The sequence below is a fragment of the Pelodiscus sinensis genome, chromosome 24 (genome assembly GCF_049634645.1).
Source record: "Pelodiscus sinensis isolate JC-2024 chromosome 24, ASM4963464v1, whole genome shotgun sequence".
Taxonomy (NCBI): Eukaryota; Metazoa; Chordata; order Testudines; family Trionychidae; genus Pelodiscus; species Pelodiscus sinensis.
The window spans coordinates 2,646,705-2,671,043 of record NC_134734.1 but is presented as its reverse complement, the minus strand read 5'-3'; the positions used below and the strand labels follow the sequence as shown (position 1 = coordinate 2,671,043).

Here is a 24,339-nt window from a genome sequence, read left to right as displayed (position 1 = left end):
GAAATAAAAGCGGGGTCTTCACACTACCAAGACCGTTATTTCAAAATCTGCCCTGCTGCTTTCCTCAAGGAATACGGGTTCTTTCGAAATCGCAGTCGTGTGGACACCCCACTGCTGCTATTTCGAAATATCTACCTCCCCCCCAAGTCATTCAAACTCATTACTCCCCAGTGCTTCCTGAGGCTCTAAATAGAGGTAGCACGTCCATGTTAAGGCTGCATCTACACTAACTCTGGTATCCTGAAATACCTATTCCGTGTCTTTTGAGTGCGCTCGTTATTACAAAATATAACGGGCTCGCTATTCCAACGTCTCTGCAAACCTCATTCCACGAGGAGTAAGGGACTTTTGGCAGGGGCAGATGACCCTTTTGCGGGGCCCAGGGCAGCACAATTTTGCGGGGTCCCCCTTTGCCACGGCGCATGCGCGGGGAATCTTGAAGCGCGGGGCCCGGGGCAACCGCCCCACTCGCCCTGTCCTATATCCGCCCCTGACTTTTGGGAATAGCAGGTTATTTCGAATAAGCGAGGTGTAGACAGCGCCAAATTTCAAAATAAGCTATTTTGAAATAAGATCAAACTAAGATACACAACTTGCCAAGCTCAAATCACGTATCTTATCTCGAGCTACAAGTGCAGTGCAGGTTTACCCTAAGGAAGCCTGAGGCGTCTCTGTAGTGTGGACACACTATTTTGAAATACAGGGCATCCCCGCTCTAATTTGCACCGGTATTCATCCGTTCTGCACTAAAGTCACTGATGTTTGCAGGAACTGACGCATTATAAGTCCTGCTATTGCCCACTTAAGTTTTGCAACTCCCCTGCTCTCCAGTTTGCATGAATGGAAGTCAGCTACAGGCAGGGGCGGTCCGTGCGTATAGGCCAACCCGGCCGCCACCTAATGCGCCGCCTTCTACGGGGCGCCCAATGATGATGTCACACCATTGAGGGCCTTGCAGGTGGGGGTGCCGATCAAGAGTTCCACCTGGGGCGCCAGCGGCTGGCAGCCTGCCTAGGGTTGTCCCAGCTGAAGGAAAAAAATTCCCTGCTTTAAGTTGTTTCATCATAAGTTTTTTGGAACATATCTTGGACTAATAGTGAGGACTATTGTAGTTATTTCAAGAGTTATTATTTTGAAATAAGTTATTTCAAAGTAATTTCCTAGCGCCGATGTGCCCTAGGTGATAACCAGCGGGGTTCTGTTATTTCCCTTGTCGGGCCTGTTTGGAAGTTGCTGACTTTTGGGTACTTGTCTGGCTCTGTCAATCTGTTTTCCCACTTCCCCAAGAGGACATTTCACTTTTACGAATGCCTGAAATAGATCTTGCAGGTGTTCGTCTCGGGCTGCAGGACTGAAGCAAACCTGCTTTTATCTTCTCTTTAGGAGGAGTTCTTGAACAAACAGACTCACAAACAGACGGACAGACAGATGCACATTTCTAAATTGTAGAGACAGAAGACTAGATTTACCTGACATTGCTTGGGTCCGTTGTTTAGGAATAAGACCCTTTCTATCGAAGGCATAACATGAGTGTCCAGACGCCCAAGCCCGTCACGTCGAAATCTGCTCTCCAGCTCTCCTCCGGGAAGAAGGCTTGTTTCAAAATCGTTATTTCGAAACAGCAGCACCGGGGTGGCCACACTCCGGCTATTCCGAAATAACGACTCCCCAGAGTCACTCGAACTCTGCTCCCCTGTGCTGCCTGAGTCTCTGAGTGACCGCAGGGCCTGCGGGGGTTTGCTGCTGGTCACTAGCAAAGCCTGGGCAGAGCCGGCTCAGGCCAGAGAGGCAGGGGGCCCAGCAGGCTCATGGGCCCAGGCTGCCCCCCAGGTGCCCTGTCCCATTAATTTGGAAACAGTGGCTGATGCTTGCATGGTGGTTTGTGTCAGACTGTCCGGTGTTCATTTCTGTTTATGGTTTGCAGAGCAGCTGTGGGCGGAGTGTGTAGAAGACACCGAACTAAGAGGAGTGAACTCAACACACAGGCAGGGGACAGACTCTCGGATGCTTTACTGGGCAAACACACCCCATCAGAGGCTCTCTCTGCTCTGTATCAGAGGGGTAGCCGTGTTAGTCTGAATCTGCAAAAGCGGCAAGGAGTCCTGTGGCACCTTATAGACTAACTGAAGTGAACCTTATAGACTAACTCTCTGCGCTGGCTCCGTGGTTCCACAACCTGCTACTCTGGTGAGTTGAGACAAGGACAGAGGGCCCCTGGTTGGTCTAAAGGGGAATTTCCATGCTAAGGCCTCCAAAAGCTATAGATTTTTGCTGTTATCAAAGGAAACCAGTGGGACTCCCTGCCGCTGGTTTTCAGCAAGGTCAGTCTGTGGAACTCCCTGCCACTGGCTTTCAGAGGAGTTAGTCTCTGGAATTCCTTAACACTGGCTTTCAGTGTGTTAACCTGTGGGACCCCCTGCCACTGGCACACCCTGGGGTTAAACCGTGGAACGCCCTACCACTGGCATGCAGGGGAGTTAACCTGTGGGACTCCCTGCCACTGGCACACCATCAGGTTAATCCGTGGAACGCCCTACCACTGGTGTTCAGTGGAGTTAACCTGTGGGACTCCCTGCCACTGGCACACCGTGAGGTTAATCCGTGGAACTCCCCACCACTGGCATTCAGGGGAGTTAACCTGTGGGACTCCCTGTCACTGGCACACCCTGGGGTTAAACCGTGGAACGCCCTACCACTGGCATGCAGGGGAGTTAACCTGTGGGACTCCCTGCCACTGGCACACCGTCAGGTTAATCCGTGGAACGCCCTACCACTGGTGTTCAGTGGAGTTAACCTGTGGGACTCCCTGCCACTGGCACACCGTGAGGTTAATCCGTGGAACTCCCTACCACTGGCATTCAGGGGAGTTAACCTGTGGGACTCCCTGCCACTGGCACACCGTCAGGTTAATCCGTGGAACGCCCTACCACTGGCATTTAGTGGGGTTAACCTGTGGAACTCCCCAGCACTGGCATTCAGTGGAGTAATCAGAGTTCACAAGTGATATGTGTGGTTTGGGTGACACTTTCTCCCATTTCACCTGTAACAGATGGGGTGTTCTCTATTCCCCAACCTTCACTTCCTTCTCAGTGCCCAGGATTTCTGACCTGCCGCCTCCACCCCTTCCCAGAGCTAGGGCTGGAACCTGGGAGTTCTGGCTCTCAGGCCATCTAACCATTAGGCAATTCTGCCCCGCACAGGGGATGCCAACCTAACAAGGGTGTGGGGATGCTGTGTCAGACAACTCCAGGGTCCCCGGTGCACTGCACGGCTCGCAGTATCACTGAGGACTAGAAAGAGCTCAGTGGACTGAGACTTCCTGTGCGAGACGTGGGGATTGAAGGACTCTATCTGTTCTTGCGAGTCAGCATGCCACAGCAGCAGGCAGAGGAGTTCCCAGGACGGGGTGCGGGACGAACGGCTTTTTTCCCTTGCCACAGGGAATTCTGCGGGTACCAGATCCCGCAGGCAGGGCATTACTACGGCCAATTCCCACCTGCCTGGGCCAGCGAGTCCCTGCACTGGAGACAGATCCAGCGCCCTTTGGTGCGGAAAGGCTGCACCTGCCATTCCCCACTCTTCTGAGTCAGCCTGTCTCTCCTCCCCTCCCCACCCAGTGTTAGTGTTAACCTGTTTTACCACTGTCTCCCCATTCCTTCCACTCTACTATGGCACTCATCTCCCCCTGTTGGCCGTAGCACTATCTTGTGGCGGTGAGTTCCACTGGCTCTGCCCAGAAATTGGGACTGCCAGCCTGGATAGTCTAGAGAAATTCCAGAGAACCAGGTGGTGTCCTGATCCATTCCTTGCCTGCTCTGTTATGTCTCCCAGCCTCTTCTTCCATGCTTCTGTTGCCCTTTCCAATCCCTCTTCCATCTCTCCCCAGAGCATGATAGAGCAAGGCAACGGGACCCTCCCGCCTGTAACCTGGACAAATTCCAGCCAGTCCCCAGAACACACTAAGGACGTTCAGCTGGCCGTGGCCGGGTTGCTGATCCCCACTGTCCTGGTGGGTGTGGTGGGGAACGGGCTGTACCTGTGGGTGCTGGGGCGGAAGATGAAGAGGACGGTGACCACGCTCTGGTTCCTCCACCTGGTCTCCTGCTACCTCCTCTTCAGCCTGCTGATCCCCTTCTTCATCATGTACATCCTGATGGGTTTCCACTGGGTCCTCGGCACGGCCATGTGCAAACTCACCAGTGCCTGCATCCACCTGGGCATGTTCTCCTCCATCTTCCTCCTCACCCTCATCAGCCTGGACCGCTACACCCGCACCTGCCACCCTGTCTGGTCCCAGGATCACCGCACCGTGCGCCAGGCCAAGAAGCTGGTTGCAGGGGCGTGGCTGGTCTCCTTGGCCCTCAGTGCTCCCTATCTGGCTTTCCAGGACACCAGCACATTGGGAGACGGCAGAGTCGCTTGCACAAATTATTACTATGTCTCCAGAGACCAGGCTGGAGATGCCTGGAAGGAGCACATACACCTCGTGCTGTTCATGAGCCGGCTCCTGCTGGGCTTCCTGCTGCCCCTCTGTGTCATTGCAGGATGCTACGTCCGGATGGGCCTGACAATGAAGGAGAAGGGGCTGCCCCAGAGTGGGAAGCCCTTCAAAGTCATGGTGGCAGCGGTGGTGTCCTTCTTCTTCGGCTGGCTGCCCTACCACCTCTACTATGGCCTGACACTCTTCATTGAGGGGTCCAAGTCATTGACTGATGCCTTCCAGCTCATTTGTGTCATCATGTTCTGTGCCAACGTCTGCTTCACGCCCATCCTCTACCTCTTTGTGGGGCAGACGTTCCAGCAGGTCCTCAGGGCGTCCCTGCTCTCTGTGATCAAAGCAGCGTTTTACGAGGATCTCGACAGCGATGGGTTGGGACCCGAATCCAGTGGGAGGAACCCGCGAGAAACTGACTGCACAGAAGTATAAAAAAATGTGGGGCGGGGCAAGTGCTGGACACCTGCTGACCTTTGCTTTATGGGGTTCTAGGTATTTCAATATTTTCTAGCTGAATAGTTTCTTCGGGTCTAGATTCATAGTTGGCTCTAGATAGTCTTGTCTTCTAGGCACCTTGGCACATTCGAATCCCCCTAGCATCTGGAGGGTTCTAGATTCCTCTTTGGTTCTAGAATGGCTTCAGGCAACATGCATAAGTAGTTTTAAACTCTATATGAAGTCTTGAGTTCTATATTAAACGGACTCTAGAACTGCGTGTCGTTTTAGATGTCAAAATGCGTTCGAATGGCATAAACTCCCCTGTATTCCAGATCGCTGTGGGCAGATCCCCCGAAGATTCCAACTTTCATTATGTGTCACAGCCTGGTAGAATCACTTGGGTTCTAGATTCCTGGATTATGCCAAAACCTCACACTCCCTACCTGGTTTTTAACACCCAGTCCTGAGCCCCCTCCCACACTCAGAACTCCTTGTCCCCCACCCTCACCCAGAGAATTTGCTCCATGTCCTTGTATGGTGGTGACGTGTCCCATGTAACAAAATTGATGCCACAGCTGGGTGGAATATGTGTGGAATAATTTTTGCTACATGCACCAAGGCATGTGCACCACCAGGAGAAACACAAACCTCGCTGTGGGGCAGCATTGGAATCTCTCCTGAGAGGCCCGGCTTCCAGGGGACACTGGCTTGGAGGTAATGGCAGGGGAGCAGTGTAGCTCTTGCTGTGACATCTCCAGCACAGGTGGAGGGTGAATTCTGCTAGTATCCCGCGACTCGCACTTTCGTGGTGACACTCGTCTTGTGCAACCCCTGCTACAGCGAGATGAGCCCTGACGTCTCTTTTGCAAGCAGGTAGCGGGACACTTCCTCACATGTGGCTGCAGGCCGAGCCGGGTCCCACGGTGCTGCTGGCCGCCTGCTTGCTGGGATCCTCAAAGGGGCTGGTCCTAGATCAGCCAGGGAGGCTGCTGAGGCTATAGGGGGAGGGGGAGGGGGAGCAGGATGTGCACAGGCCAAGGCCGGCTCTGGAAATGGCTGAGGGGGAATCTGGGCTCCAGGCCGGCTCAGGGAGCTGCCAAGGGGGTAGCTGGGCTCGGGGATCTGCCGTGACCCTCTGGCGTGTACAGAGTAAGTTGGGAAATGCTGTGATGGGAATTGAGATGGGCCCTGGTCCTTCCGCCCAGCTCTGGAAGGGGAAGTGCCCGTCACTCGGGGGTGGGACCCTCCATGGAGCTGAGCTGCCCCACACCAGGGAGAGTTCCGGCAGCCCAACCGAATCCCCCTCCCGCAGCGCCAGGCACCAGAGGAAGCAGACGGGTAAGTGAATGTGACTTTTAAAGTGGCCGCTCCTGCCACCCGGCCTGACTGCCTCTGTTCACAGTGTGTTCAGGGAGGCAGCACGTGGCCAGCTCCTCCCAGCTCCCTGCTCCACTCCCACCCCAGCCTGGCACCCCCCCTAGCATGGCACCCGGGGACAACAGCCCCCCGCCGCTCCCCGTCACTACGCCTCTGATGTAGGACTTCTGAGTTCCTAGCAGCACCAGTGAGTTTGCTGGCTTGTGACCCCCTCTGAACCACGGCTTCGGCTCAGATGGTCGGAGAGCCCTTCACTCCGAGTGTCACTTTGCAGAGCAGGATGAGGAATTGGCACGGGAGTCTGCATCACTCGGTAGAGTAGAGCTGTAATCAGTCTAGGGCATAATTGGCCTAGAACAGGGCTTCTCGCAACAAATTTGGATGGCTCCAGGGTGCAATTTTTCTCAAATATTTTAGGAAAACCAGATAAATATGTATAACTACATGATCAAAGCTGGAAGGTTGAATCAAGAAACACCACTCCATCTTCGTTAATTGCATAGCAGGAGTCGATGTGCCTTAATTTGACCAATGGTACGGTCTCCACAGCTGGAAGTTGATGGGTGCAAACATTCCTGTTGATCTCCCCTACACCTTGTGAACTGAGGTATCCTGCGATCAACAGGAAGTAAGGACACAGTGGAAGACCTAAGGCAAGCACGATGCTGGAGAAGGCTACTGATCTGATGCCACTGACAACCAACTGAAAAATCGGAGAGACCTAGAACATATGGAACTGGGAGCGCAGGGACTCTAGAACCCAGGGACACTGCTGGGTTTATAAACAATGAGATACCTGGAACCCACCAGGCTTCACAAATATCAGGGTTCCAGAGTTTTTTGGAAAATGAAAGACAAATGTACATTTTCCGTTTAATATTGAAATGCTTTATTGAAATGATTCTAGATCTAGATATGGGGCAAGTTCTAGAAACAGCGGGGTTCCGAGTGATTCTCTTTTGGAAGATGAAAAACGGAGAGAGACCTCATCCGGAATTGAGACATTCCTTTGCTTTGCTGGTGAAGGACACGGCCGCCCTTAGGAACCAGGCCAGAGCCCCAGTCTCTTTGGCCACATGGCTCCCTTAGAGAGGTGGCAGGTGACAGATCCGTCTGAGCCCACCCAGGCTAAGGAGTCCGGCTGGGCCGTGCTGCAGCCTCAGTTTTGCTCTATGCGCTGGCCAGTCACTGGGGGATTTCCAGCTGTGGCGGATGGTTCATTATTGTTTCCTTTCGTGGTTTGCATTCTCTGGGACCGACAGCAGCCGGGTGCAAGGTGTGATGATGGCGAGATAAAGGGAGTGAAGTGAGCACATGGGAGGATGGGCGGGGGGGGGGGGGGGGGGACACGGCCTCTCTGCTGGACAAATGCTCACTTTCTCCCTGGCTCTCTCCACACTGGCTCTGCGTTTCTGTTAGCCCCGCTACCAGACATGTGCTAGTGTCAGGGTTAACTTGCGGGACTCCCTGCCTCTGTAATTTGTTGAGTCACTGGTGGGGCTCCCCGCCAGAGGGGATTTCTCAGGTGAAGCTGCAAGGCTGCCTGACACAGGATGTTTGTAGGATTAACCTACAGGATGCAATGCAGAGGGCTGGACTGATGTCAGAGGGTGACTTTCAATCAATGAGATGAGACATTCCCAATTTATAATGCTCAGTCTCTGTCCTTTGTTGGAGTCAGGTTCCAATGCAGGAGTCTTGATTCCCAACCACGTACTCCCTCAGCTCTAACCACTAGGTTTCTCAGTCCTTGGCTAGGAATTGCATCATAGTGGTCGTGTGGACACTCCACTGCTGCTATTTCGAAATATCTACCCCCCACTCCCTAGAGTCATTCAAACTCATTAATCCCCAGTGCTTCCTGGGGCTCTGAATAGAGGTAGCACGTCCATGTTAAGGTGACATCTACACTAACTCTTGTATCTCGAAATACCTAGTCCACGTCTTTTGAGTGCGCTCATTATTTCAAAACTAGCCAATTAGCACGTCATAAGACGGGATTTTCAGGTCTCTCCTCCATGTCAGTCTTCTCTCCTGAGCCTCTGGTATCTTGCTCCATCTCTCTCTCTCTCTCCTCCTCCTCCTACTGCCTCGCCCTCTCTCTCTCAGCTCTCCTCGGCCTTCTGCCTCTCTCTCCGTCTCTCTCTTTCTCTTCTCCCCCACCTGCCTCTCACTTCTCTCCGCTCTCCTCTGTCTCCGTTGGGAATGCACGCTCGTCCAGGCCCCGCCCCCTGGGCGTGTACGTCACCGCCCCGCCCCCTTCACCTCCCGCCATAGCGCTCAGCTGAGTTCTGCGCCGCTCAGCCGGGCCGCCGTGGGGAACAAGTGGAGGAAGCGGCCATTAGAGCTCCCCCGTGACAGCCCAGCTGAGCGTTCGGTGTCACTGAAACGTGCTGTAAGTTGGGGAATCTGCCCGACTGACTCCCTGGGGACAAAAGCAGGAAAAGGAACCAATGCCTGGGAGGGTGTCTAACACCCATCACCAGCTGGTGCCCAGCAAGGGTGCTACAGCGCAATGAGGCCACATCGAGGGAATCGCTCAGTCCTGCCAGGGGACTCAGGGACACCCCCAGACAGGCCTTGTGATCCGTGTACTACAGGCGCATGTGCTACAGGAATGGAATCACACCCAGGGGTCCCAGGCTCCACCGGCCCCCTGCCCCACCTGTGCTGCAGGCCCCCACGGCACTGAAAGCCTGAGGACACTGATGGAAAGGACAGGCGGACCTGGAGGTGGTGGGGGGGAGAAGTCAGATACTTTATTGCAGACACTCGCTCTGCCTGGACCCCCCCAATCCGGGGTGTGAGTGAGCAACGGGCTAACCCAGGTTCACCTTGTTATCTTAGCGAGGGTGTAAATACGTGGATCCATTGCATCACTTGTGATTCCCTAATTCAGTCATGTGAGCGCCTGTCGAATCCATGATCATCACCTTCACCCAGCGATGAACAGACTTAGACCCGCCCCCTTCACACCATTTGAGTTGACTCAGGCTGTTCTCGCACCACAAAACTCCTTCAATCGGCAGCTACAAGGGGGAAGGGGGACGTGACGCCGAACCCTGGTCCCCACTGGGGAGTTATTTTGGAACAAGCCCCCTTCTTTCAAAGGCATAAGTGGAACATCCACACGCCCGAGCCGTCACGTCGAAATCTGCTCTCCGGCTCTCCTCGGGGAAGAAGACTCGTTTCGAACTCGTTATTTTGAAACAGCAGCACCGGGGCGTCCACACTCCGGCTATTGTGAAATAACAACTCCCCAGACTCACTCGAACTCTCTACTCCCCTGCACTGCCTGGGGCTCTGAGTGATCTCAGGGCCTGCGGGGGTTTGCTGCTGGTCACTAGCAAAGCCTGGGGAGCCAGCTCAGGCGGGAGAGGGAGGGGGCTCCCCCCAGTTGCCCTGTCCCACGCGTTTGGAAACAGTGGCTTTTGTTTGCATGGTAGTTTGTGTCAGACTGTCCGGTGTTCTTTTCCCTTTATGGTTTGCAGAGTAGCTGGGGGCGGAGCATGTAGAAGACACAGAGCTAAGAGGAATGAACTTACCACACAGGCAGAGCTTGGGGCTGCAGGGGACAGACTCTCGGATGCTTTGCTGGGCAAACACACCCCATCAGAGACTCGCTCTGCGCTGGCTTCGTGTTTCTACAAACCTGCTGCTCTAGTGAGGTGAGATGAAGGGCAGATGGCCCCTGGGTGGGTCTAAAGGGGAATATCCAGGATAAGGCCTCCTAGAAACTTTGGGTTTTTGCTGTTGTCAAAGGAAACCAGTGGGACTCCCTGCCCCTGGCTTTCAGTGTGGTTAGTCTCTGGGATTCCGTAACATTGGCTTTCAGTGGGGTTTACCTGTGGAACTCCCTGCCACTGGCATGCAGTGGGGTTAACCCATGGAACTCCTTGCCACTAGCATTCAGTTGGGTTATCATGGGGACTGGGTAGTCAGTGTTTGCAAGTGAGATGTGTGTTGTGAGAGTGACACTTTCTCACATTTCACACGAAGCAGACGGGGTGTTCTCTATTCACCAAATTCTACTTCCCTCCCGCTGCCCAGGAGTTCTGACCTGCCGCCTCCACCCCTTCCCAGAGCTAGGGCTGGAACCTGGGAATCCTGGCTCCCAGGTCCTCTAACCATTAGGCCGTTCTGCCCCGCACAGGAGATGCCAACCTAAGAAGGCTGTGGGGATACCTTTGCACACAACCCCAAGGACCCTGATACACGGCACGGCTCGCAGCACCACAGAGGACAAGAAACAGCTCGGTGGATTGAGGCTTCCTGTGTGAGAAGTGGGGAAGGAAGCCTCCTTCCCATTCTCACAGGTCAGTGTGCAGCAGCAGCAGCAGACAAAGCAGCCAAAGGGACAGGGTATGGGATGGATTTTTTCCCCTTGCACCAGCTCCTGCACTCCGGGGCTACGTCTACACTGGCATGATTTTCCAGAAATGCTTTTAACGGAAATGTTTTCCATTAAAAGCATTTTCTGAACAGAGCGTCTAGACTGGCACGGACGCTTTTCTGCAAGAGCACTGTTTGCGGAAAAGCGTCCGTGCCAATCTAGACGCGCTTTTGCGCTAAAAAGCCCCGATCTCCATTTTCGCGATCGGGACTTTTTTGTGCAAAACAAATCTGAGCTGTCTACACTGGCCCTTTTGCACAAAACTTTTGCGCAAAAGGGACTTTTGCCCGAACAGAAGCAGCATAGTATTTCCGCAAAAAGCAATGATGTCTTACAGTAGGAAGTCCGTGCTTTTGCGGAAATTCAAGCGGCCAGTGTAGACAGCTGGCAAGTTTTTCTGGAAAAGCAGATGATTTTCCGGAAAAACTGGCCAGTCTAGACACAGCCAGGGTGTTACTCCAGCCAGTTCCCACCTGCTTGGGCCAGTGAGTCATAGAATCACAGAACCCTGGAACCTGAAGAGGCTTCAGGAGGTCCTCAAGTCCAGCCCCCTGGCCAAAGAAGAGCCAATCCCAGCTAAATCAACCAGCCAGGGCTTTGTCAAGCAAAGAATTAAACACCTCTAGGGATGGAGATCCCGCCCCAGGGAACCCAGCCCAGTGCTTCCCCACCCGCCTAGGGAAACAGTGCTTCCTAATATTCAAACTAGACTTCCCCTGCTGCAACTTGAGTCCTCACACTGGAGACAGAGCCAGAGCCTTCTGGTGGGGAAAAGCCCCGCCTCCCATTCCCTACCCTTCTGAGTCAGCCTGTCCCTCCCATTCCCCTGGTCACAGTCATGTGTCATTCTTAGTGTTGACCTGTTCTACGACTGTCTCTTCCCACCCTCCACTCTACTAAGGCACTCATCTCCCCCTGTTGGCCGTAGCACTGTCTTGTGGCGGTGAGTTCCACTGGCTCTGCCCAGAAATTGGGACTGACAGCCTGGATAGTCTAGAGAAATTCCAGAGAACCAGAGGGTGTCTTGGTGCATTCCTTGTCTGCTCTGTTATGTCTCCCAACCTCTTCTTCCAAGCTCCTGTCTCATCTTCTGTTGCCCTTTCCAATCCCTCTTCTGTCTCTCCCCAGGGCATGATGGAGCAAGGCAACGGGACCCTCCCGTCTGTAACCTGGGCAAATTCTAGCCAGTCCTCCGTACCCACGAAGGATGTTCAGCTTGTTGCAGCCGGGTTGCTGTTCCCCACTGTCCTGGTGGGTGTTGTGGGGAACGGGCTGTACCTGTGGGTGTTGGGGTGGAAGATGAAGAGGACGGTGACCACGCTCTGGTTCCTCCACCTGGTCTCCTGTTCTCTCCTCTTCACCCTGCTGATCCCCTTCTTCATCATCTACATCCTGATGGGTTTCCACTGGGCCCTCGGCACAATCATGTGCAAACTCATCAGTGCCTGCACCCACTTGGTCATGTTCTCCTCCGTCTTCCTCCTCGCCCTCATCAGCCTGGACCGCTACACGCGCACCTGCCACCGTTTCTGGTCCCAGCATCACTGCACCGTGCGCAAGGCCAAGAAGCTGGTTGCAGGGGCGTGGCTGGTCTCCTTGGCCCTCAGTGCTCCCTACCTGGCTTTCCAGGACACCAGCACGTTGGGAGACGGCAGAGTCACTTGCACAAATTATTACTATATCTCCAGAGACCAGGCTGGAGATGCCTGGAAGAAGCACGTACACTTCACGCTGTTCATGAGCCGGTTCCTGCTGGGCTTCCTGCTGCCCCTCTGCGTCATTGCAGGATGCTACATCCGGATGGGCCTGACAATGAAGGAGAAGGGGCTGTCCCGGAGCGGGAAGCCCTTCAAAGTCATGGTGGCAGCGGTGGTGTCCTTCTTCTTCGGCTGGCTGCCCTACCACCTCTACTATGGCCTGATGCTCTACAAAGATGGGCCCAAGTCATTAACTGTCATCTTCCAGCTCATTTGTGTCATCATGTTCTGCGCCAACGTCTGCTTCACGCCCGTCCTCTACCTCTTTGTGGGGCAGATGTTCCAGCAGGTCTTCAGGATGTCCCTGATCTCTCTGGTCAAAGCAGCTTTTTACGAGGATCTCGACAGCGATGGGTTGGGACCTCATTCCCATGGGCAGAACCAGCGAGAAACTAACTGCACAGAAGTATAGAAAAAACTTGGGGCTGGGCATGTTCTGGACACCTGGGGTACATCTAAACTACATGGCTCCGTCGACGGAGCCATGTAGATTTGTTGTTTTGGCAAAGTCAAATGAAGCTGCGATTTAAATGATCGCGGCTTCATTTAAATTTACATGGCTGCCGCGCTGAGCCGATAAACAGCTGATCAGCTGTTTGTCCGCTCAGCGCGCTAGTCTGGACGCTCCCCTGCCGACATCAAAGCCCTTTGTCGGCAGCCCCGCTATTCCTCGTGGGATGAGGTTTACCAGGGCTGCCGACAAAGGGCTTTGATGTCGGCAGGGGAGTGTCCAGACTAGCGCGCTGAGCAGACAAACAGCTGATCAGTTGTTTGTCGGCTCAGCACGGCAGCCATGTAAATTTAAATGAAACCGAGATCATTTAAATCGCGGCTTCATTTGACTTTGCCTACGTGTCTAATCTACATGCCTCTGACAACAGAGGCATGTAGTCTAGACACAGCCCTGATGACCTTAGCTATATGGGGTTCTAGGTATTGTAATATTTTCTAGCTGAATCATTCCTTAGGGTCTAGATTAGAATAATAGAATTATAAAGCTGGAAGAGACCTCAGGAGGTCATCAAATCCAACCCCCTGCCCAAGGCAGGATGTCAATTAGATGTATAGCTGACTCTAGATAGTCTTGAGTTCTAGGCACCTTGGCATATCCTTATCTCTGTAGTGTCCAGAAGGTTCTGGATTCCTGTTTGGCTCTAGAGTGGTTTGGGGCCATCTGTGTAAATAGTTTTAAACTCTATATGCTCCTGTGAGTTCTATATTAGACTGACTCTAGAAGCGCAAGTTGTTCTAGTTGTCAAAATGCTTTCGAACTGCATAAACACTCCTGTTTTCCAGATACATCATGGTGGCCAGATCCCCCAAGGATTCCAACTTTCATTATATGTCACAGCCTGGTAGAGTTGCTTGGGTTCTAGATTCCTGGGACGTGGTAGAACCTCACACTCTGGAACTGGTTTGCAACCCTCTGCCCCAGCCCTGAGCCCCCTCCCCCACTCAGAACCCCTTGTTCCCACTGGAGAATTTGCTGTATGTCCCCGTATGGTGGTGTCGTGTCCCATGTAACAAAATGAATGCTGCTGCTGGGTGTGAAAAATCGGAAAAGTGTTCAGAGGAAGGCAGGGCTTGGAGCAACGTTCCCTCTCATCTTTTCCAGCCATGTGCAGATTGTTCCCAGGGATTTGGAATGGGTCCCAGATGAGAAGAGATTAAAGAGGTGGGGACTTTTCAGCTTGGAAAAGGGGAGACTAAGGGGGGATATGATAGAGGTCTGTAAAATCATGAGTGGTGTAGAGAAAGTGAATAAGGAAAAGTTATTTACTTGTTCCATAATATAAGAATGACGGGCCACCAAATGAAACTAATGGGCAGCAGGTTTAAAAGAAATAAAAGGAAGTTCTTCTTCACACAGTGCATAGTCAATCTGTGGAACTCCTTGCCTCAGGAGGTTGTGAAGGTGAGGATTATAACAGGGTTTAAAAGAGAACTAGATGAATTCATGGAGGCAAAGTCCATAAATGATGATTATGAGTAGGGGTAAGGAATGGTGTCCCTAGCCTCTGTTTGTCAGAGGGTGGAGATGGATGGCAGGCGAGAGATTGCTTGATCATTGCCTGTTTGATTCACTCCCTCTGGGACACCTGGCATTGGCCACTGGGCTGGATCGACCATTGGTCTGAACCATTATGGCCATTTTCATGTTCTTATTCACATGTGGAATAAATTTTGTGACATGCGCCGGGGCATGTGCACCACCAGAAGGAACACAAACCTCGCTGTGGGGCAGTGTTGGAATCTCTCCTGAGAGACCCGGCTTCCAGGGGACACGGGCTTGAAGCCAGAACTCCTGGCCTGTGCCTTGGCATTGGCAGGGGTTCACTGTCGCTCTGGCCGTGACATCTCCAGCACCGGCGGAGGGTGAGCTCAGCTAGAAACCCCACCCCCGCGGCTTTTGCGGTGACACTCGTCTTGTGTAACCCTTTCACGGCGAGAGAGGCCTGGACGTCTCTTTTGCAAGGAGCCTGCAGGACAATTCCACTCACGCAGCTGCAGGCCGAGCCGGGTCCCACAGTGCCGCTGGCCACCTGCTTGCTGGGGTCTGCAAAGGGGCTGGTCCTAGATCGGCTGGGGAGGGGACGATGGGACAGGATGTGCATAGGCTAAGTCCGGCTCAGGGAACAGCTGAGGGTGGGAGCTGGTCTCTAGGGGCAGCTCCACGAGCTGCCATGAAGGAGGTGGGCATGGGGCCAGCTCGGGGAGTGTATGAGGGGGCAGCTGAGCTCCGAGCCATCTCAGGGAGTGGCCACGGGGGGAGCTTGGCTCTGGACTGGTTTGGGGAGCTGCTGAGGGGGGAGCTGGACTCTGGGTTGGCTCGGGGAGCTGCCGTGGGGGGAGCTGGGCTTTGGGAGCTGCCAAGGGGGGAGCTGGGCTCCGGGCCAGTTCGGGGAGCTGCTGAGGGGGGAGCTGGGCTCCGGGCCAGTTCAGGGAGATGCTGAGGGGGGAGCTGGGCTCCGGGCCAGTTCGGGGAGCTGCCGAGGGGGTAGCTGGGCACCGGGTCGGCTCAGGGAGCTGCCGAGGGGGGAGCTGGGCTCCGGGTCAGCTCAGGGAGCTGCCGTGGGGGGAGCTCCGGGCCGACTCAGGGAGCTGCCGTGGGGGGAGCTGGGCTCTGGGTCGGCTCGGGGAGCTGCTGAGGGGGAGGAGCTGGGCTCCGGGTCGGCTCGGGGAGCTGCCGTGGGGGGGGGGGCTGGGCTCCGGGCTGGCTCAGGGATCTGCCGTGTGGGTAGCTGGGCTCCGGGCCGGCTCGGGGATCTGCCGTGAGGGTAGCTGGGCTCCGGGTCGGCTCGGGGATCTGCCGTGAGGGTAGCTGGGCTCCGGGTCGGCTCGGGGATCTGCCGTGAGGGTAGCTGGGCTCCGGGCCGGCTCGGGGATCTGCCGTGAGGGGAGCTGGGCTCCGGGCCGGCTCGGGGAGCTGGTGTGGGGGGAGCTGGGCTCCGGACTGGCTCGGGGATCTGCCGTGAGGGGAGCTGGGCTCTGGGAGCTGCCGTGACCATCTGACGTGTGCAGAGCAGGTTGGGAAATGCTGTGATGGGAACTGAGATGAGCCCAGCTCGGAAGGGGAAGTGCCCGTCACTCGGGGGTGGGACCCGACCTGCCACAGAGCTGAGCTGCCCCACACCAGGGAGAGCTCCGGCAGCCGTGGGAGAAGTCTCTCCTCTTCCTTACTCCCCGCCAGTACGTAGCCAGGTGAGCGTGGGTTCCTTTTGAGGAAAGAGGGCTGGGAGTGAGGACAGTGGGGAGTAGTGGTGAGAGCAGCAGGGTGCTGGGTGGGAGCCAGGGCTCCTGAGTTCCTTTTCCTCCCTTGCTCTGGGAGGGAAGTGGGGTCTAGTGGCTAGAGGGGGGTGGGGGAGGGAGCGGGAAGAGGGGGAGCTGGGCGCCAGGACTCCTGGCTTCTCTCCCCAAGCCAGAGGAAGGCAGTGGGGTGTAGTGGTTACAGCACCTGCACACTTGTTGCCTCCCTTGGCAGCTGCAGGGTTCCGTGCGAGGGCTGGTGCACTTTACACAATCGGGCGACGCTCCTCTCCCTGCCGGGGGCCAGGGGCCGCGCCGGGGGCTGGGATCCGCTCTAGGGGAAGTTGTGGTGGTGACTGAGAGACCGCAGCGCGTGTGGTTTCCCAACCCCTCTTCCGGAGGGGAGGGCCGGCGTGTGGGTGACGGGTGGGGGCCGCAGCACGGGGGGGAGTGAAGGGGGGATCGAGGGGAGAGGAGAAATGGGGTTTTGGAGGGGGACCCGGGAGTCCAGCAAGGAGGGAATTTGGGGGGCTGGAGGTGTGAGGAGCGGAGGGGGGGACAGTGCTGTGGTGCTGGGTGAGGGGTGGGGGCCACAGCAGGGGGTCAGTGAAGGGGGATCGAGGAGAGAGGAGAAATGGGGTTTTGGAGGAGGACCAGGTAGTCCAGGAGCGGGGATTTGGGGGGTGGGGGGTGGGGGCTGGAGGCGTGAGGAGCGGAGGGGGGCACAGTGCTGTGGTGCTGGGTGAGGGGTGGGGGCCACAGCATGGTGGGGGGGCAGTGAAGGGGAATCGAGGGGAGAGGAGAAATGGGGTTTTGGAGGAGGACCAGGTAGTCCAGGAGGGGGGATTTGGGGGGTGGGGGCTGGAGGCGTGAGGAGCGGAGGGGGGCACAGTGCTGTGGTGCTGGGTGAGGGGTGGGGGCCACAGCACGGGGGGCAGTGAAGGGGGGACCAAGGGGCGAGGAGAAATGGGGTTTTGGAGGGGGACCCGGGAGTCCAGCGAGGGGGGATTGGGGGCTGGGGAGAGCTGGCAGCGGGGGAACCAGAGGGCCCCGTGGCCAGCCTCTCACCGGACCCCTCCCCCGCAGCCATGAACGGCTCGGCCGCCCCGTTCAGCGCCACCGAGGAGGCCATGCGGATCATCGCCATCACCACCAACGCCCTGGTGCTGGTGCTGGGCCTGCTCGGCAACGGCCTGGTGATCTGGATCACCACGGGCGGCCGCCGCGGGCCGCCCACCTTCCCCTCGGCCTGCTACCTCCACCTGGCCGTGGCCGACCTGCTCTTCTCGGCCGGGCGCATCCCCGCCATCGCGCAGGAGGCCCTGCACTCCCACTGGCCCTTCGGCCGGGCCCTGTGCAAGCTCCACTCCTTCGCCCGCTACCTGGTCGTCTTCGCCGGCGTCTTCATCCTCACCCTCATCAGCCTCCACCGCTGCCTGCTGGTGGCCCAGCCCGTCTGGGTCCGCAACCGCCGCAAGCCCCAGCTCGGGTGCTGGCTGATCGCCGGGGCCTGGCTCCTGGCCATCTGCTTCAGCATCCCCTACCTGGTGGTCCGGGACGTGCAGACCACCCAGGGGGAGACCTTCTGCGGCTACCAGAAAGAGCTGCGGCATCTGGCCGAGGTGCCGCTGAGGTGGAGCCGGTTCTTGGGCGGGTTCCTGGTCCCTTTCACCATCATCGCCACCTCCTACGTGGTCCTGGCCTGGAAGCTGAGGAAACGGCGCTGGGACGGCTACCGCCGGACCTTCGCCCTGGTGCTGGCCGTGGTGGCGCTCTTCTTCGCCTGCTGGCTGCCCCACCACGTCCTGGTGCTCTTCAGCACCTACCAGAAGGACAAAGAGTTGTGGGGCGTGCCCCTCAAGCTGGCCAACGCCTTGGCCTACCTCCACAGCTGCCTCAACCCCATTCTGTACGGGCTGGTGGGCTACGCCCGAAGCAGGGGACGCCGGAGGGGCTCCTTCCTGAGCATCTTCCGCAAGGTCCTGGCCGAGGAAGAGGAGGGGACGGGCGGGACGGAGGCGTCGCAGAGCATCAGCCATAATAGCGGCGGGAGCAGAGGAACCAGGACTCCTGGGTTCGATTGTCCAGATCGCCCGTGAATGCCTTGTGTGTGTGCGCGCGTGTGAGCTACAGCCAGTCTCTGTGTCTTCTGTCGGCTTCTATTTCTTCACCCACCAAACAGCAGCGGTTTGTCTGTTTTGACTGCGAACACCCACGGGACACGGCGAGTCACTCGCTGTGGGTCTGGGCAGCCCCCAAGCAAAGGGGCCCCGATCTTTACCTGGTGCTGAGGAGCAGGAGACGGAGCCCCCCCCACGGTGAGAGTTTGTGGGACTGGCTCGGTTGGTGGCGGTTTTATATCTCAGAAAAGTTTGGGAAGAAAACGTTGAAAGGTGTTGCCGTGGAAACGGCACCTTTCCGGGTCCACATGCTGCTTTTTTTGAAATGTTGGCTCAGTTTTGTTTAAAAGATGTTTAAATGTCAACATTACAAATGGAACATGCTAAAACGATCCCATCGAAATATTATGATGGAGCCACGTTGCGATTTTTCCCTCAGATTTTCAAGCTTGTGAAATTTTGGGGGGACATATCCTCCTTATTTAGCGTGGTACAAATGTTCAAAAACTTACAGACTGGGTCAGACCAAAGGTCCATCTAGCCCAATGTCCCATCTGCCCACAGTGGCCAGTGACAGGTGCAAAAAAAACTAATGTTGCAGGGCAGAAAATACCTGTTCGGATGGACAGATTATTTTAGAACACCCCACTGCAGATCTGCTGCCATCTGCCTCCAACACAGTTTGGGCCTGTCAGCAGCTGCCTTTAAGCCAATAGCTGCCATAAGCCAATCTGCTTCAGGTTCAACAGGGACACCAATGAAACCACTTTCAGGACTCGAGAGATCTACAGGCAAGGGGAGCTGTCGCCCAAGGTCACGGGGAAAGTCATGTGATTGGTCCGTGCCTCAGTTTCCATCCACCTCTTTGAAAAATGCTTTGAGATGTACTGAGAATGCTGTAGAACTGCTAGAAATTATACTGTCATATAGAAGTGTAATTAATATAAGCAAGAAAAATGACCCCGGGCTTGGAAAGCTGTCCTGTGCAGAAAGGGTTAAACTTTGGGCCTGTTTAGTCTTGAGGGAAGACTGGAGGGGGGCAGAGCAGGAAATGGGAGGGTGGAGCTGAGCAGTGGTGACTACTAGGGAGGGAATGGCCAGCCCCTCCACATGTCACTCCTTGCCTGGGGGGTGAACCTCACTTCTTCCCACCCACCCCCACTCCTCAGCAGGCCCTGCCTCCCCCAGACTCTGCCCCTCCCTGCCACCTTCCCCTAAGGTCATCTCCACATCCATCCACTGCCGCAGGTGAGTGGGGGGAGAGGTGTGCCTACTGACCCCCTGGGCCCTGCTGGGCTCCCCAAAGTGTGGGGCCCGGGGGGCCTGGATAAACCATCCATGGGATGGAATGCCTTTGTGTGCTGTCTCCTGGTCCCTTGCCCCTCCCTCCCATGGCCTTGGGGGGGGGGGGGCGTGACCCTTCATGCCCCCCATGCATTGCCCCTGAACCTCAGCAGGTTTGCAAAGAGGACGGGGATCAGTCTTCCTGTCTGGTCACCATTTTTTTTAAAAATTTTCAAGTCCGGACTGACTGCCCGTGTCTACACGTGGCAGGGACCGGGTAGTTCGAATTAAAGCCCTCGTTCGAACTACCTGTTATTCCTCCTGGAATGAGGTTTAGACACGGGCAGTTTGTCTGGACTTGTAAATTTCAAAAAAAAAAAAAAAAAAAAAAAAGAAAAGAAAAAAAGTCGACAGGCTGGGAAGATGCAAATCAAATGCGGGATATTTAAATCCCGGACTTGATTTGCAACTTCGAATGCCTACATTAGCCTCCCTAGTTCGAACTAGGGACTGAGATCTTCTAACCCGGGGTTCCCAACCTGTGGCCCTGCAGGGGGTCCATGGAAAGGTTTTAAAGGTCAGGATCAGACCCACTGCAGTGGAGTGAGGCGTAACAGTTAATTCGAACTAAGGACTTAGTTCGATTAACGTTTCACTGCCACGTGTAGCCGCGCGGCAGTGAGTTCGGGCTAGTGAAATTTCAAAATGGCGACCGGACGGGAACATGCAAATAAAGCCCGGGATATTTAAATCCCTGGCTTCATGTGCAACTCCTCTCGCCTCATTTGCCTACCTAGCTCAAATTAACGAACTAGTGTAGACATACCCCTTCAGGGGAAGAGGCTTCACCCCCTTCCTTGGTCTAAAACCATCCTCCCTTTCCCTCGCCCAGCCGAGACTACCCCACACTCCCAGCAACTGGTCCCTCCCCCCCCAGGCAGCTCAGCCTCCTGCTCTGTCCTGCTCCCAGATCCGAGGTGTATCCGAGGTGTCAGTGTACTGACATACTGCCACAGTGAGTCATGTCTGACTGCTTCTCCCCTCATGCCGAGAGAGCGCCGGGGAGGGGAAACTGAGGTACACGCACACACAATACAGCAGTGACTGTAACAGCACCCCCACTCAGGGGTAGATGACGATTTTGCAGGGCCGAGGGCAGCACAATTTCACGCCCCCCCCCTTTGACACGGCGCATGCACGGCGGTGCCATGGCACATGCACGGTTGCGCCACGGTGCATGTGAGGGGCTTCTTGAAGCACGGGGCCCGGGGTGGCCGCCCCGCTCGCCCTGCCCTATATCTGCCCCTGCCCCCACTACATCACAGATGGGCAGGGGACGGAGGGGCCAGGGACTGAGGAAACAGCACAGGCAAAGAGCAGCCACTGGGAGCTGAGAAGCTCCGTGCCCTGCGGTCGGCACGTCCCTCAGCCCACGCTGAAGCTGACAGGCTGCGGCTTCCTCTGGAGTCGGCTTAAAAACGGGTCAGTCACTTTTACCCTTTGTTTTCTTTTTTGAATATGTCGCCCCCCCTCTAACCGTTCACAAGCTACTAGCATGGCGGGTTGGGCCCCTCGCAAGAATGGATCGTTGGAGGGGTCCGTGAAATTGTAGTAGATTGAAAAGGGGTCGAAAATATGCTCGAAAAGGCGGGGAACCCCTGTTCTTACAGGTACCGCTGCAACAAAGTGGTTCTGTGGAGCAACACAAAATGGTTTGTACTGGGTGTGACGGCATGTCGGGGTTCCCCCTGATCCTGCAGTCCCGGAGCAGCAAGAACAGACTCCGCCAGACGGTTTATTGCTTCCCCAGGATACAGCCCAGCGTAGATGTGGTCTGGTTTCAGGAGTCAGGGCCAGGATGCCTAAGACCCCTTGGATTAGGGGGTCCTTTGTCACCCCTAGATCCTCAGCAAAAGCTGTTTCCTTCATGTTTCCCAGCCAGCAACTGACCCTTTCCTTGAAACCTCTCTTCCTTTGTTCCCTCCCTGCCCTCAACCAGTCGGAGTGGTTGGATCTTTGCCTATGTGACCTTAGGCATCCCCCCTGCTAGGCCGTGCTATAGACACCGGCCAGTAGGGGTCACCCCCAGCCCAAATGCAGCCACCAGTGAATGCCCAACAGAGTGGACAGCCCCCTACTGCATCACACTGGGCATTTCTGAAAGCATGCGAGGTTTGTGGGGACTTCGGCCATTTCAGCGTGAGATGAAAGAAAAGTTGGAACCGTCAGAATGTCCAATGGGACACACGTTCCTGTCGGCTCCCCTTGCTAGCTGGAAAGGGGAGAAGAATTACGTGTGTTAGGGCTTTTACGGGATTTCTGGTTCTTTAGACTAGAAACTGCTTGTGGAAGGGAGGGTCGAGCGTTTCCCTGGTCGCACGACATCAGCAAAACAGCAAACGAATGTTAATGGTGATAAATGCAAAGTAACGCACATTGGAAAACATCGTCCCAACTGCACGTACGACTAAAGGAAACTAAATGAGAGAGAGAGAGATCTTGGGGTGTGTCTAGGCTACAGGGTTTTGTTTACAAAAGTGGACTTTTGTTGACAAAACTATACCTGCATCTACACTACCGCCGAGTTCTGTCGACATCTGAAGAAGTGGGCTGTGCCCACGAAAGCTCATGATACCATCTACATGTTTTGTTAGTCTTTAAAGTGATACCAGAATATTTGTTGTTTTCTAAAGGTGTAAGAACTAGGGGTCACCAAATAAAATGAATAGGCAGCTGGTTTAAAACAAACTAAAGGAAATTTTGATGCACACAACGCACAGTCAACCTGTGGAACTCCTTGCCAGAGGATGCTGTGAAGACCTGGACTTTAACAGGGTTCAATGCATGGAGATTAGGTCCATCAATGGCTATTAGGCAGGATGTTCAGGCACGGTGTCCCTTCCTCTGTTTGTCCGAATCTGGGAATATGTGACAGAGGAAAGATCGCTTGATGATTCCCTGTTCTGTTCATTCCCTCTGGTGCACCTGGCATGGACCACTGTGGGCAGACAAGACCCGGGACTGGATGGACCTTTGCTCTGCCCCAGCCTGGATGCTCTGATGCTCTTAAATATGAGATCTGGTGCATCCACATGGTGGAGCTTGTATCGCGTTCACTGGGACTGAGTGTAGCAAGTCTCCCAGGTGCAGAACGATTGGCAGACAAGTGCTGCAGACCTATCTGTGGCTGGAAGTGACATCTCAGACTCTGCTTTTTGCCAGTGTTTGGCTGCACTCAGGGCGGCCTGGAAACCTCTGAGGGGGTAACAGCGGATGGGTGGGCGGCACAGGCCACGGACAGCGACTGGAGCCAGGCGGGGCACAGGAAGGCAGCCCCAGTGATGGGAATGTGGCCCATTGACACCGATGGAGCGACAGCTCATTGGCCCCAGCCGGGGATTTGGCCTCCCAGTCCCATTACTCCCCCCGCAGCCAGGCGGGGCGCTGAGGACACTCTGTGAGAAATTAACAGGTAGTTGTGACCTGCAAGTGCTGGGTCCAGCTGGGTGTCAGCCGGCCGGCCGCCTGCGCCGAGCGGGTGTTGCGTTACAGGCGCGGAACAGGTAAAGGTCACTGTCTTAGCATCTCCCGGCTGCCTCGAAATCCCCGCGACCGGTGACTGAGCTGGAGGCTTCGTGCGGAGTAACCGTTAGCTGCGTGACCTCATTTCCACCTTCCCCAGGTGCCAAACCAGCACTGGGTCCCCCACCCCCACCTGCCGGTGCCCCCCACTCCCGCCCTGCCCCCCCAGCTCCATCCCTGCCCCCGCCTCCGCCTTGCCAGTGCCCCCACTCCCGCCCTGCTCCCCCAGCTCCATCCCCTCCCCCGCTCTGCCAGTGCCCCTCACTCCTGCTCTGCTCCCCCAGCTCCAGCCCCCGCCCCTGCCCCGCCCCTGCCCTGCCTCACTCCCGCCCTGCTCCCCTAGCTCCATCCCCTCCCTCGCCCTGCCAGTGCCCCTCACTCCCGCTCTGCTCCCCTAGCTCCATCCCCTCCCCCGCCCTGCCAGTGCCCCTCACTCCCGCCCTGCTTCCCCAGCTCCATCTCCCCACCCTGCCGGTGCCCACTCCCACTCTGCCCCCCCCCCGCTCCATCCCCTCCCCCGCCCTGCTGGTGTCCCTCAAGCCCAACCTGCCCCCTTCCGGTGCCCCTCACTCCTGATCTGCCCTTCCCAGCTCCACCCACCCCCCAGCCCTTCCGATGCCCCTCACTGTCGCCCCGTATCCCCTGCCAGCATAGGCCCCATTTGTAAATGTCCTGCAATACCTGCCCCCTCAGCTGTTACGCCAGGTGTCCGACAAGGACCTGCACTGGGCATGTGCTGCCATCTACTGGCCCCATGGCTTTACTGCCACGCTCAGCCCAGAGCCTGTCGGGTCTTTCCCACACTGGGATGCAGCTGCCTCTGTGGTAGGGCTGGGGGCTGATTATACAGGGGCAGGGCGGAATTGGGGGGGCTGCTGTGGGGTGGGGTCAGGCGCACCGGGGGTGCTGAGAGCCACCGAGTCAAACTGTAAACTCTGCATCGATGGACACCTCTTCCCTGGGGGGGAATGGAGGGCAGGGAGGGAATATGGAGGGGAGCGGGATGGGAGGCAGAGAGGAATCCAGGGGAGGGGGGCAGAGACAGAGCTGGGGGGCTGCTCTGCCTCCCACCCCAGCACTGCAGCTGGACGGTTGAATCTTGCTTCCTTCCCCGTGTCCCTGGCAGACACAGAGCATGGGACGCCT

The 24,339-nt window shown here is 56.1% G+C and overlaps 3 protein-coding genes across 3 annotated transcripts; all 3 read left to right on the top strand.

Annotated features, from left to right (window-relative positions):
- Positions 1–2,797: 2,797 nt before the first annotated feature.
- LOC102456431 (putative G-protein coupled receptor 33) lies at positions 2,798–5,232 on the top strand. Its single transcript, XM_075907676.1, has one exon. It carries the CDS (start codon positions 3,821–3,823, stop codon positions 4,925–4,927), a length of 1,107 nt encoding a protein of 368 aa, XP_075763791.1. The 5' UTR covers positions 2,798–3,820; the 3' UTR covers positions 4,928–5,232.
- A 4,582-nt stretch (positions 5,233–9,814) lies between these two features.
- Positions 9,815–12,958, top strand: LOC112544232 (putative G-protein coupled receptor 33). The gene is made up of 3 exons (XM_075907820.1): positions 9,815–9,978; positions 10,464–10,626; positions 11,832–12,958. Exon 3 carries the CDS (start codon positions 11,835–11,837, stop codon positions 12,870–12,872), a length of 1,038 nt encoding a protein of 345 aa, XP_075763935.1. The 5' UTR covers positions 9,815–9,978; positions 10,464–10,626; positions 11,832–11,834; the 3' UTR covers positions 12,873–12,958.
- A 3,074-nt stretch (positions 12,959–16,032) lies between these two features.
- Positions 16,033–23,335, top strand: LOC106731346 (N-formyl peptide receptor 2-like). The gene is made up of 2 exons (XM_075907729.1): positions 16,033–16,162; positions 17,294–23,335. The coding sequence occupies exon 2, from the start codon at positions 17,296–17,298 to the stop codon at positions 18,304–18,306; it is 1,011 nt and encodes a 336-aa protein (XP_075763844.1). The 5' UTR covers positions 16,033–16,162; positions 17,294–17,295; the 3' UTR covers positions 18,307–23,335.
- The last annotated feature ends 1,004 nt before the right edge of the window (positions 23,336–24,339 follow it).